Source organism: Nyctibius grandis, chromosome 3 (assembly GCF_013368605.1).
Source record: "Nyctibius grandis isolate bNycGra1 chromosome 3, bNycGra1.pri, whole genome shotgun sequence".
NCBI classification, from domain to species: Eukaryota; Metazoa; Chordata; class Aves; order Nyctibiiformes; family Nyctibiidae; genus Nyctibius; species Nyctibius grandis.
This window is the reverse complement of record NC_090660.1, coordinates 5,714,720-5,728,038: the sequence shown is the minus strand read 5'-3', so window position 1 is coordinate 5,728,038 and position 13,319 is coordinate 5,714,720. Positions and strand designations below refer to the sequence as shown.

General features: G+C 36.0%; 1 protein-coding gene across 4 annotated transcripts in view; it reads left to right on the top strand.

Moving 5' to 3' along the window:
- Positions 1–12,170, top strand: part of ATP9B (ATPase phospholipid transporting 9B (putative)) — a 172,366-nt gene extending 160,196 nt beyond the window's left edge. For 2 of the 4 annotated variants that reach the window (XM_068395815.1, XM_068395814.1), the window contains exons 22-30: positions 182–326; positions 654–718; positions 1,624–1,779; positions 1,929–1,993; positions 3,218–3,326; positions 6,182–6,239; positions 6,919–7,122; positions 9,564–9,596; positions 10,397–12,170. In XM_068395815.1, the coding sequence (XP_068251916.1) occupies positions 182–326; positions 654–718; positions 1,624–1,779; positions 1,929–1,993; positions 3,218–3,326; positions 6,182–6,239; positions 6,919–7,122; positions 9,564–9,596; positions 10,397–10,533 (972 nt within the window). In that variant the 3' untranslated portion in view covers positions 10,534–12,170. Of the gene's footprint in view, positions 1–181; positions 327–653; positions 719–1,623; positions 1,780–1,928; positions 1,994–3,217; positions 3,327–6,181; positions 6,240–6,918; positions 7,123–8,416; positions 8,557–9,563; positions 9,597–10,396 lie in introns of all 4 variants that reach the window. The other 2 variants (XR_011047779.1, XM_068395816.1) reach the window with 2 other exon arrangements.
- The last annotated feature ends 1,149 nt before the right edge of the window (positions 12,171–13,319 follow it).

Here is a 13,319-nt window from a genome sequence, read left to right as displayed (position 1 = left end):
AATGAAAGAGAATGTCAGTTTAAAATAATAAATCCACAGTGAGGAGAATGTGACTTTTTTCTCCCAGATGAATGTTGTGCAAGCAAAACTTCATAAAGAATTCTTTATACTGTGTTTTTGTGTTAGACTACATGTAGTAGTATTTAATTGTAAGTAAATGCGAGTTTATTTTTTTCCTTAGGTTTGTCTGAAGTATTACGAGCATGAATTTGTAGAGTTGGCTTGTCAGTGTCCTGCTGTAGTGTGCTGCCGATGTTCTCCCACCCAAAAAGCTCATATTGTGAAACTGTTACAGCACCACACTGGAAAACGCACGTGTGCAATAGGTAACTGTTGGCACGATCTTCATTTGCAGTAGCTGAAATCTGTAATAAGCTTACGCAGTAGATGGCACCATTGAGAAATAGTTGAAACAAAACCAACTTCTTTATCAACAACCAGGTGTTATGTAGCTGTAGCAGAAAATGCCATTCCATGAGAAAGGTGTGGTTAACTTCTTTATTCCACGGGAAAAAGTCTTGATTGCTGAAGTAATTAATCATAATCCATAGATTAATTGTAAGAATTTAAGGTATATAAGAGATTTCTAAAATACTGTAAGGCCAGGAGAGTAAAACCTCTGAAGAGCTGAATATTGCAGTGACATTTTCCAGGTGATGGAGGAAATGATGTCAGCATGATCCAAGCAGCAGACTGTGGAATTGGAATTGAAGGCAAGGTAATGTTAACAGTTTCATTGTCAAATACATGCCACATAGTAGTATAGTAACATGGGATCACAGAATCACAGAATCAACCAGGTTGGAAGAGACCTCTGGGATCATCGAGTCCAACCATTGCCCTGACACCACCTTGTCAACTAGACCATGGCACTAAGTGCCATGTCCAGTCTTTTCTTAAACACATCTAGAGATGGTGACTCCACCACCTCCCTGGGCAGCACCTTCCAATGTCTAATAACCCTTTCTGAAAAGAAATTCTTCCTAATGTCCAACCTGAACCTCCCCTGGCGAAGCTTGAGGCTGTGTCCTCTTGTCCTATCGCTAGTTGCCCGGGAGAAGAGGCCGACTCCCACTTCACTACAACCTCCCTTCAGGTAGTTGTAGACTGCACTAAGGTCACCTCTGAGCCTCCTGTTCTCCAGGCTAAACAACCCCAGCTCCCTCAGCCGTTCCTCGTAGGTCAGACCCTCCAGACCCTTCACCAGCTTGGTCGCCCTCCTAGATTAGAAACTTTATTCTTAAAAAGTACTGAATTGATCATTTCTAATCAAAGTATGCTGTAAGATGATAAAAATGCTTAGTCTTTGAACTGATATTTCCTTTGCTTCTGCCCTCTGCTTTATCTTTTTAAATACAAAAAGCAAGAAAAGCAGAAAACACTATAGTTAGTTCTGGGTAGCATTTACCTGAAAGAAGCAGGACAGGTGATTAAGCCTATTTGTTACAGCCACTGCATCTTAGAATATGCACAAAAAATTGTCCTTTATGTCTTGTTGTAGGGTTGATTTCTGAAGCAGGAGTAAACTTGACTTTTAAAATCAGTTAACACTTAAAATTTTGAAATGTGGAACTCATCTTTTACACTGGGTTTCATATTTGGAATGCTTTTCTTTTGTTCTAGGAGGGAAAACAAGCTTCCCTAGCAGCTGACTTTTCTATCACACGGTTTAAACACATAGGTAGGCTGCTGATGGTACATGGTCGAAACAGTTACAAAAGATCAGCAGCACTTGGTCAGTTTGTCATGCACCGAGGCCTTATTATTTCAACTATGCAGGTATTTAAAACTTTGTTTTCTGAATAGTTAAAAACACTCTGTCTTTGACATGTCATAAAATCTTAATCAACCAGTATTGTTTTCTGCTTTATTGTCATGTTTTCTATATAGAATTATATTAAATATATATATTTTTCTGCTTTTTGTAGGCTGTATTTTCATCAGTCTTCTATTTTGCATCTGTTCCCTTGTACCAAGGATTCCTAATGGTAGGGTAAGTCAAAACCAACAGTTATGGTATCTGATAATAAATATAGCAAACTAACTTGTTAAATAACATCATGTAGTTGGTGTCTGCCATGTTTTTCATACATTTATCATTGGTACACTACCAAAACCTGGAATGAGTCTACAAAGAAGAGTCAAACTAGGTTGAATATGCACTTACATGAGGGGGGAAGCCTCATTATCAGTTCTCTGAAGACAGGGATCTGCATAGCTGTAGAAGAAGATACCATTATAACCTTTTTCGCATACGGGGTGAAAACAATGGAGGAAATCTCCCAGACCAGTTTCAGCTGTTACACAGATTGCCATACAAGCCTCAGTGAGAATCACAGATTTTTCTGTTAAAACTGGAGCTACTGACTATGACATTTCCTCTCAGAGTGCACTACCCAAGTCTGCCACATAGATTTCTGTTCAGGTGAACGTATGGAGGATTAGGAGCACCCTGTTCTTGTTGCAGAAGCTGCTTTAGTGATATGGTTCCCCAAGTCATACAGCTGATGGATATGCATATATTTGTGTTTGTCCCTGCTGTCTGCCCCTTCTGTCCTGAGCTTCTTTTTTATACTACTTGTAAACAATAACAACTTAAATCAATAGTAACTTTAATCATAGTCTAATCAAGGTCTGATTATACCAGACTCTGCAGAGGCGAGCAGTAGACCTCTCCAGAATGTTCGTAAATAGTTGTGCTAAGTTCTAGGAAGGTACATACTAAAATATACATCTGGCATATCCATACTAAAATCCAAAGCCACTTACAGAGCTGTTAAGACTTCTGTTCATCCACCTACCTACACCATGATGTCTGGAATAGAGTGCTTGTTTTTCTTTGGCTTTCATGCCATTGTCTGTGGATGAATTTAAATGTCAGATCTTTGAACTGGTTGTCCAAAGTGCAAGTGCACAGGGAGTATGATAACAGGCAATAAGCTTGGGTGAGATATATATATATATATATATATATATATATATATAAAATAAAAATGTATTTACTGGTTTTGAATGTATAAAAGCTCTGTAACTTCTCACAACTGGCAGCTCTCAGAAGCACAAGAGCAGGTTGTATGTGTACAGCTGTATTGGAAGCTGCCTCAGTACTGAGCAGAAGAACCAGTTTAATTCCACTTACGTAAAAAGATTAATTGAACTCAGATCAGTTTAAAATATCATACAAAAGTGACAACTTACGTGCTTTCCTTTCACCTAGGTATGCAACCATATATACTATGTTTCCAGTCTTCTCTCTAGTGTTGGATCAGGATGTGAAGCCAGAAATGGCATTGCTATATCCAGAACTTTATAAGGATCTCACAAAGGTATGAATGTCCTCAGTGTTCCGATATGAACAAATGCTGAAATCTCCCGTGTGCGAAACTGGGAATTCTTACAATCATTGTCTTAAGGTATCTCATGCAAGACAGATGTACAACTAATGTAATGCAGACTTTTGTACTATGAAAATAATCCATGGTAACAAATGTTCCACTCAGTTTTATAAATACATTTGTTAACTCACCAGTGGTTGGACTGAACTAATTCAAAGGTGAAGGTATGTTGATGTAAAAGTTGCTTTCAGTCTGGCCCCAGGATCTCTGATCTGGAGTTATTTATGCTTACTTTTTCACAGCTCCTTTTTCCTTTTTAACTGGTAGATTAATTTATAGATTTTTTTTTTTTTTTGTCCCTAACCCTCAGAAATTACTACTGACCTCTTCAAAAGCTGACTTCTTTAAATAACAGATATTGATAACTGATATATCTTCACTGAATCATCTGTAGATACTGCTTTCTGTGTGCTTGCACATACCTGCAAACAATGAGTGTGTATAATTTCTTTACCCACAAAAGTGAAACAAATCTCAAGATTCTGTTTTCATAAGTTTTTTGAAAAGTACTTCTGTTCTATCTTAAACTGTCAGCTAGAAAAGTTATGAGCCAAGGCAGAAGTCTTTTTAGGGATAGCAGATCCTTTGAAGATGTGTCTAAAAGTTCAAAAGCAGACTGTAGTCAAAGAAAGTCCAAACTTTTCAGAGCCTTTGTCTTTTTAATTGTACTAAATTAACTATTAGCTATGTTAATCTGGAAGAACTTTTTCTCATCTCTTGGAGATCTTGATTCTCTTTCTCTTCTTCAGAATCTTTAAAGTTTCTTTGTAAGATTTCAGCCTATGATTAATCTCAAAGAAGCATGGCCTTACACCTGCTAAAGGCAGTTGTAAGCTTGCTTGTGGAAACCTGTTGGTGGAACTTGGAAGCATCTTCCAAAGATAGAAGTTAACCTTTACTCGGAAGCTGCTCAGAATGGGTAGAGGAGCGCAGGCTAAGTTTTTTGTTTAGGCTTAAACGACAGTTCTTGGAGATGCTGAATCACTGGCTTTCCCAGCTTATGTTGCACCTCTATGAATATTAAATAAGTAGAACCCAAATAATTCTCTTCAGAAGAAAAAAAAAAAAAGAGAATGTGGAGAAACTGGAGAGTACAGTTCAGTGCATTGTGTGGTGCAGATGATGATCAGTGACTGATTTATGGATAAGTAGTACAAAAAGTGATTTATGTGCTACATTTGACTTCACTATAACAAGGTAATCTTATTGTGAGCGTTTATTACAACAGTTTATGATCATGCTGCCTTAGTCATGACGCTACAAAGCCTACGTATTTCTGCACATCATTTTTCAAATTATGGACTCTAAATGCAAATCTCTCCCAATGCTATTCAGATAGAGTTATTCAAACATGTGTTGACGTGGACTATAATTGTATTTCTGGGAATTGGTTTCTTTTCCAGGATATGCTGCTGATTAAAATGCTTTTTATATTTTTAAAAGAATAAGATATATTGGCACAAGTCTTTGACAGACTCTTGCTCCAGTGCAAGAAGAGAAAACTGGCAAGGTTCAGAGAGGCACATGTGGCCACATACCCTGCAGGACAGACTGATTCAGTATTGCTGTTACTGTGGCTCCTATGGAGTTACAGCTAGAAAAGCTGATGAAAATTTGAAAGGAGGTACAAGTAAGACGGCTTCCTGCTTTCACCTGAAAATGATTCACAGCCTGTTGTACAGCATTCCCTAGAGGCTCACAAGTGACTTACCCCTTCTAGTTCCATAAAGGTGAACCAAAACTCAAGCTCATTCTTATTTCACAAATCTCTCTAATTAGGAGCTATGGTCAAAGGTGGAAGCAGTGTCCAGTACTCAAAAGAAAATGAGTAGGCACTCACAGGAGAAAAAAAATCTAATGTTTCTTTGTGCTTGTATGAGATTTTTTTCCTGTATGTTTAGTCTGTCACCAACATTCTAGACTATATACAGAATTATGAAAATGTCTTTAGCACATTGCCATGAACTCTGTCTCTCCAGGAAAATGTTTTAGCCTATACTGAAGTAATAGAGTTAATTCATTGCTTTCTACAGCAATGAAGCACATTTCTTTGTAAAGTGTAGATTCTTCCCTGTTCCAGAGTGATCACTCCTTTTGTGCCAAAATGGCTGCTTTGTTTGCCACTTTATCCTTTTAAGTGCATATCCTTGCAACTCTGCAATTCTAACATATTTCATCAGTACCCTCACAGAATGCAAGTCATATGCACATGGACAGCATTTGTTCTTTGATTTATGCATATGTTTCAATCTATAACATTCACAACCTCAAAAAGACTTAAAATGTATTTGGTAATAGTTACTTCCTGAAAACTTATAGTAGTCAGATGTTTATTCTATGAATGCAAACAGACAGTTTATCCAACATTTATAAGTGATTAGTAACTACAGGTTTGCTTGAGGTTTAGGTCAGTAGGTACAGAATGCTGTTTTTCTTGAAGGCTACATTTTAGAAAACAGACATAAAAACATTTTAAGTAAAAAGTAAATGAATTTTACTGTAATTATCCCTCTGAAAACGAGCCAAAGCATTGTAAGGTAAAGTATCTTTGCCATTTAAGGCCTTAACTGCCCTACCCCAAATGTAGACTCTCTGCGATTTCTATGCAAGTTTGCAATGAAGAGTCATAAAAACAAGTAGAAGCTTTTTAGCCTATATCACTTCAAAGACTGCTTATTTTACTTGTAAAATGTCTCCCTAGTGAATAACGATTAAAAATATATGAACTGAGTAGACTCTTTTTTTTTAAAGTTGTATTTAACTGTCCTCTCACTTGTTTCCCTCAGGGAAGATCTTTGTCATTTAAGACCTTCCTCATCTGGGTTTTAATCAGTATTTACCAAGGTAGGAGAGAGTCCTAATTTTACTGAACTAAGAATTTTTTGTCTGCTACTAGCAATATTGTTTTTCAGCTGCAGGTTGAATTCCCAAAGCTTAACATTTCTTCAGCAGTTATTGCTTTCTGTTTATCTCATAAGTCGATATTCCTGTAGTGTGCCATTACTATTCAAAACACAGCGTGGAGCAGTATTTTTATTGATGCATGTCACCTAAAAAAAGGACATGTTTTTAATTAAATGCTAATCCAGAAAAATTTTAATGAGTGCTTATCACATTGCATATATTTATACATTATTCTTTCATGGAATGACAGAAGTACTGTTGAAGAAATCTGAATTATGTAATCAGTTAAAAGTAATTACACTTTAAACAATATCTCATTTATTTGTAGCACTTGACAAAATGAGGTTAACTAACAGTTCATCAGATATAGTGCACTAAAAGGTGTTCAATTTTCTAATAGTTTTGTTTCTTTACAGCTTTACTTTGGCTGTTTTATTTCCCATGCACAAAGTACAGTAAATATCAATTCTGTTCTTTAGAAAGATCGATGTTACCTTATAAAAAAATTACTGGGAAAGTTTTCATAATAAGCAATCAAATGTTCAATGTGCAGTTGTGAAAACTGGTACTCTGAAATTTCCTTGCTGAGTGTATTGTTAACTCTGTGTGCCTTTCCTAGGTGGTATCCTGATGTATGGAGCCCTGCTGCTTTTTGAATCTGAATTTGTACATGTCGTTGCCATTTCCTTCACTGCCCTAATCTTGACTGAGCTCTTGATGGTTGCACTGACCATACGAACATGGCACTGGTTAATGGTGGTGGCTGAATTCCTCAGTCTTGGCTGCTATGTGGCCTCTCTTGCATTTCTAAATGAATACTTTGGTGAGTAATAGTAAGCATATTTTAGCAAAGAACTGTACTTTATATTTTTAATATTTTTTCTCTTTTCTTTTTTATTAAGAATAGGTGATGTTATGCTTTGTGAAATACAGCTTTCTCCATAAGAAATACGACTGAGTTGAAATTAGGCTTAATTATTGTTGGGTTAAAATATTCTCTTATCCTTTTCTCCTAGAGTTTGACAATCTCTATTCCTTTTAGTATGATTTATCTAGATGATAAACTTTATTCAAACCACGCATGGTTTTCCTGATCTGATCTTGACCATCCAAACTGCATACCTGAAATTGCCTTTGAGATTTGCAATATTGAAATAGATATTTCACTGAGTTGGTGAATTATTTTGTATGCCAGACCAAGTGGACCTCATTAGATCTAACCCACAAGCTTAAAAGAGCTGAAGTATTGCTAGAGAGTGAGGCAGAAGGCTATTAGGAGAGATACTTCATATAAGGAATCGTTGTTTCATTATTATATTAAGCTTATATTAAGCTTGCTTTGCTTTAAATTGCAGTATGCCATACTGTGTCTTAAGGTTCTGATCTTTCATAGCTCACAAGATGAAAGAACACATTTTAACTGCAAACCTCATCAGTCAAGGATCTGAGCATCAAAATAATACATATTTCTTTTTATATCAAATTATCCTTCCATAAAACCAACTATCTGTGTGATTTTACAAATGTAACTTCTACAGAAATATATATAACAATTTTAATTATACCTCACAAGGAGCAGAATGCAGCTCCTTCTCTCTGTTTTCTAGGAGCTGATGAGTTGTCCTTCTTCAATTATCACTTATCATAGCAGAATTAAATGTTATGTGGTAGTTTCTAGGAGTCTCATAGTTCTGCTTTCACTCTCTCATGTGCCAAGTGTTCAACACTAGAGTAGTGTATTTACATTACATAATTATTTTTTTAGTCGGTAAATGCTTCACTGCCTGCCCTGGGTGTTCTGTTACTTCCCAGATTTCTCAGGAGTCAGATTTTAATGAAGAAACAACCCTGTCGGGCTTGGTTCTTGTACATTATTTCAGGTTTGCCAGAGTACCTTTTTCTTTTCTCTGACACTGATGCACAGACTCTTTGATAGAGATTATTGGGTTGATAACTGAGTCTCCACAGCCAGACCACAAATGAAAGGAACAAGCAAGAACAGATACAGGTACTGGCTCTTTAGTCCAAACTTCCAGGAACTTCATAAAGCAGAACTTGCTGCTTCACCTTTGTAAGTCTTTAGTATTGGTGACAGCCAGTCCTTCCATCCTTTGTAGGTGGTGTTAAGTGAGAAACACCCTCAGGTGGTGTTCACAGATGTGTAAAAACTGCAGGGACTTTGTTTCTTGCAAGCCTTTCTGTAAAGGGGAGTGCTTTACTATCCTCATGTATTTGCTGGACAAGTCCAAGAAACTGAGTAAGTAAATGGTTGCATGGCTTCTTGCAGCCTGGGAACTTAACTTCTGTATTTTTCATCATTAAGGGTACTGAAAAGGCTGCAATTTCATGGGCTTTTGTAAAGATGTATTTTAGTGTGTGTTGTTAATCAGTTAATCTGAGAAATGCATGTCAGTCTCACTTCTGCTTAATACTTTACTCTTATTTAATCTGTCACATTATAACTGGGGGGAGGGAGCCTTTTTTTGTGCATGTAATGTAGTATGAACCGAAGTTACGTTTTACAGTTCAAGGTATAGAACAACTTCCATGTATCAGGGGAAGCAATCCAGTCCAATAGTGCTTGACTTCATCAGCAAATAAACTGTTTCGTTCAGTGATGTTACTGATAAGCATCATCTCCTCCCAAACAAATGATATCACAAGTATGACAGGGCACTCCAATTAGAACGACAAAAATACTTGATAGTGCTCTACAGTCTGACTCATGGAAGTAAATCAGTTTTTAGGCTTCTGAATTGCACACAATGGTCTTACTGGGCATGTCTCTATGGTATGTTACATAGGCTTTTGGTATGTCTAAAACTGTGTTAGGCTAAAACTGTATAACAAGTTTACACATTGAAATCTAATATACGAAGTATTTTTAATGAGTAAAGTTAGAGCAGTAAAGCATTTCTTTGCTGCATTTTCTGAAGTGAATTTTCATTCACATTAAAACAGTTCTATCAAGTTGTTTATACAGTAAATTATACCTTGAAGTCAAATATGAGAAAACTGCCTACCTGCTTACGACCTTAAAACATAACCAAATATAAAATCTCTATATTTTCAAAATGTTTTGGTTTAATTGCTGTTTAAAATATTCTGATTATCATGTGAATGGCAATAATATTCCAGTTAATGCTGCTAACATCTTCTTAATTTCCTTTTTGTGTAGCTAACCTGTTTGGGTTTTTTTCACCTAACTTTCATATCTTCTGTAAATCTATCCTTTCATTTTCATTTTCCCTCTTTGTGAAACAGGTATAGGCAGAGTGTCTTTTGGAGCTTTCTTAGGTAGGTGAAGTTTAACTTTTCTTGAAATTTTTAAAAAATCTTTAAAAATTCATTAGAGAGTAGTAAATTATTTAATATACACATTTGTAAATAATGGAAAAAGGAAAAAAAAAAACCTGAATAATTGTTTATCTGGGTTCTGGGATCGTTCCATGATAATTAAGTATGACCTGACCACTGCAAATATACTCAAAAAATTTCAGTAGCAAGTGTAGAGTGTCACCATTCTTGTTAATGTTTGTCACAAAAAGTAGCTTTTCACTGTGGCTTGTGGCAATATCACTACATTGTTTTCCCTTTAAATTTTTGGGCTTTAATTTAATCTCTAAGGTTTTAAGAATCAATCAGTCTACTTGTGACTGTTGCAGAGAAAAATAATCTGAATATGGAATAAAGGATCCAAAATGGTAGCAGAATTTCTGATTGGGAACTTGTATTATAGTGGGTAAAAATCGTTCTTACTAGCAGAAAAATAAGCTGGTTTAACTTTTTATTATGAGCAAGTCTGGCTTTTAAACTGAGATTCTGTTTCCCCTAAAATTATTTTGTGCCACAAAACAGTGTAAGGACCATAAAGGAACTGTGAAGTTCCTGTCCAAAGAAAATAGTTGGCAAAAACAAAATGTTGAGGTTAACTTTCTTTCTGTTGTTTTGTTGCCTTTTTCTTTTTTTAATTGTGCATTGTCTTGAACAAAAGCATAGGCAAACAATTAAGAAAGTTTTATTGACTTTGCACTATGGAAGTTACAGTTTCCATGTTATCAGCTCCCATTACTTATTTTCTCTTTTTGTTTCTTCAGATGTTGCCTTTATCACAACTGTGACCTTCCTGTGGAAAGTGTCAGCAATCACTGTTGTAAGCTGTCTTCCACTTTACATTCTCAAGTACTTGAAGCGCAAATTTTCTCCTCCAAGTTACTCCAAGCTTACCTCGTAAAAGTAATTATATTCCTATGGTTTTACACTAACACCAGTCTGCAGATTGCACATTCACTGTGCTTTAGTGTCTATGGATTTATGTTGGACTAAAGTAATCTAAAAAAAAATATCAAAAGGGATAGAGTGAATAGAGCACAAAAAGAGGAGGAAACATCTGACAGGTACAATAACACAGAAATTCACTAACAAGACTATCAGAGAGAAACTGAATTTTCTTCACGTTGATTTTTTTTTTGTACTTTCAGTTGCTATGATTATAAAATAAAACTGAACTATCTTTGGTTTGACAACGCTTCTGAATGGTTTCATTGCTACTGTAAAGGATTTTTTCCTACTGTACTAATCTTCTGCAAGCTGAATTGAAAGTTTTGTTATTTGTTACATAACTTCCCTTCTTTAATTGTTACATAACTTCCTAATTCAAGTCCTTTCCTTTAATGTTTATATATGGAAAAGTTCATTCGTCCATACTTACTATAACAAACCTAATACCTGTAAATGCCTGTGTCTGTATTAGCAGCTAACTATTATTCCTCATCAGACATGGAGTAATATGCACTATTTGAATTATGTACAGATGTCTGCATAGCACAGTATTATTTTAGGAGCTGTTGTCCTATTCTGTACTCTGCATTTCTGGCACCGGTAAATATTACAGATCTGTGATGTTGACAGCAGTTCTTTAAATGCACATTACAGCCAGGTTGCACAAAAGCTGTTTAAAAATTAAATGATAAATTCTGTACATAATTCCACTGCACCTATTGATCTGTACAGATATCAAAGACATGGCTGCGCAGTAAATATGTTTTAAAATTCTTATTCATTTTGTATTTGTAAAACTGCAAATAGTGTCGGAGTACATTTCTATATATGAGAAGTCCAGTAAACCTTGTATTAGCTAATATGTTTAAATTGCCTTGTAATCTGTTTACTTAGGTTACTCAGGTAAAAGAAAATAAGACTAACACATGAACATTATGGTAGGAAAACTCGTCATCTTCCAGGTTGTAAATGTTATGTTTTTATAACTTAGTTTGGGTGCAAAGTTGTTTAAAAAAAAAAAGTCAACATTTTTGCTTGTTGTAAACTGTCAGAGTTGAGTATCTTGGCTGAGTTATGACACTTTACAGCAGTTGAAGATTTGTTCCAGAAACTCATACACTCTGATACAATCTGAAGGGTCCAAATCTTGCATACTGTACTGGAAAGTAGGATATATTATTTCAGTTTTCCGTTGTGATATAACTCTGCTTTCTCAAGAAGTACGTATAATGAATTTGGCATAGTCTATTAATCAGTGGAAAGGGACAGCATAATTATCCATGCTTTATTTATTAAATATTTATGTGTGTGTTTTTAAAAAACACTTAATATGGATGTCATTTTTATGTTTGTATACCTTTACAACATAATTCTTTGTTTAGTCTCTTAGAACTTTGCCCTTATGCCATTATTATATTGGATGAGTAATATTTAAGTGAGAAATATAACTACTTCCTGGGAGAGCAGAGGAAAGTGCTGCAGAGCTGTTTGGACTCCACTCCACTCATTAATTTTTGTTCTGAAAGTTTTTCTTACTAGCTATTTATCTGCCTTTTTTCCCTTAATTTTCATCCCTCATTATAAAAGCAATAAAGCCTAATTTCTACCAAATATTATTAATGGTATATGTATTAAACGAACTACTGGAGCAGTGTTTCTTTTAATTGCACAACGTTGCAGACTAGTTTGCTCTGTCCCTCTGTAAACTCACTTCTGTAAAACCCCCACGAGATGTCACTGTTCTTGCACACTAGCACAAGCCTTTCTTCATCTGGTGTGGGTTTGGCAAGATACTCTTGGTCTGTATTTTTAGTTCAGTCCTATGATATTTTTGTTGCTGATTTGCTTTAATTTTCTATTTTTCCCCAATAAGTGGCAGTTACTTTGAATCAATTAAGAAAAGTCACCGGTGCGCAGTTGTTCTGAAATGTTGATGATGTTTTCTTCAGAACTTTTTGTCTTACCCGTTGTGAGCTCGCAACCATATGCGTTAGATTCAATAGATAAGCAAAAGCTTGAGTTGCTCGTCCTTCATCTATACATCACATCTTTGACATTAGGCAGAAAATGAGAAAAAAATCAGAAACTAAACTAGCAGTACGAAAGTGATAGCGTTACCATAATATAGCTGCATGAGATACAATCGTATCCATGTGTACAGAATTTATAGTGTACATTAGATGATTAAGGGGGTGGAACATCTCCCTTATGAGGAGAGGCTGAGGGAGCTGGGTCTCTTTAGCTTGGAGAAGAGGAGACTGAGGGGTGACCTCATTAATGTTTTTAAATATGTAAAGGGCAAGTGTCATGAGGATGGAGCCAGGCTCTTCTCAGTGACATCCCTTGACAGGACAAGGGGCAATGGGTGCAAGCTGGAACACAGGAGGTTCTGCATAAATATGAGGAAAAACTTCTTTATGGTGAGGGTGACCGAACACTGGAACAGGCTGCCCAGAGAGGTTGTGGAGTCTCCTTCTCTGGAGACATTCAAAACCCGCCTGGACGCGTTCCTGTGTGATATGGTCTAGGTAATCCTGCTCCGGCAGGGGGATTGGACTAGATGATTTTTCAAGGTCCCTTCCAATCCCTAACATTCTGTGATTCTGTGATATATTAATCCTCATCATTAAGACTGTCAGGTTAGTGTGACAGCAAATGTATGGATCCGACACACAGATATAAGCCTTTTAAAAGTGGACTCAGTTCTCGAGAGTGCCTGCTTTCTTGGAGTGTTTCCAA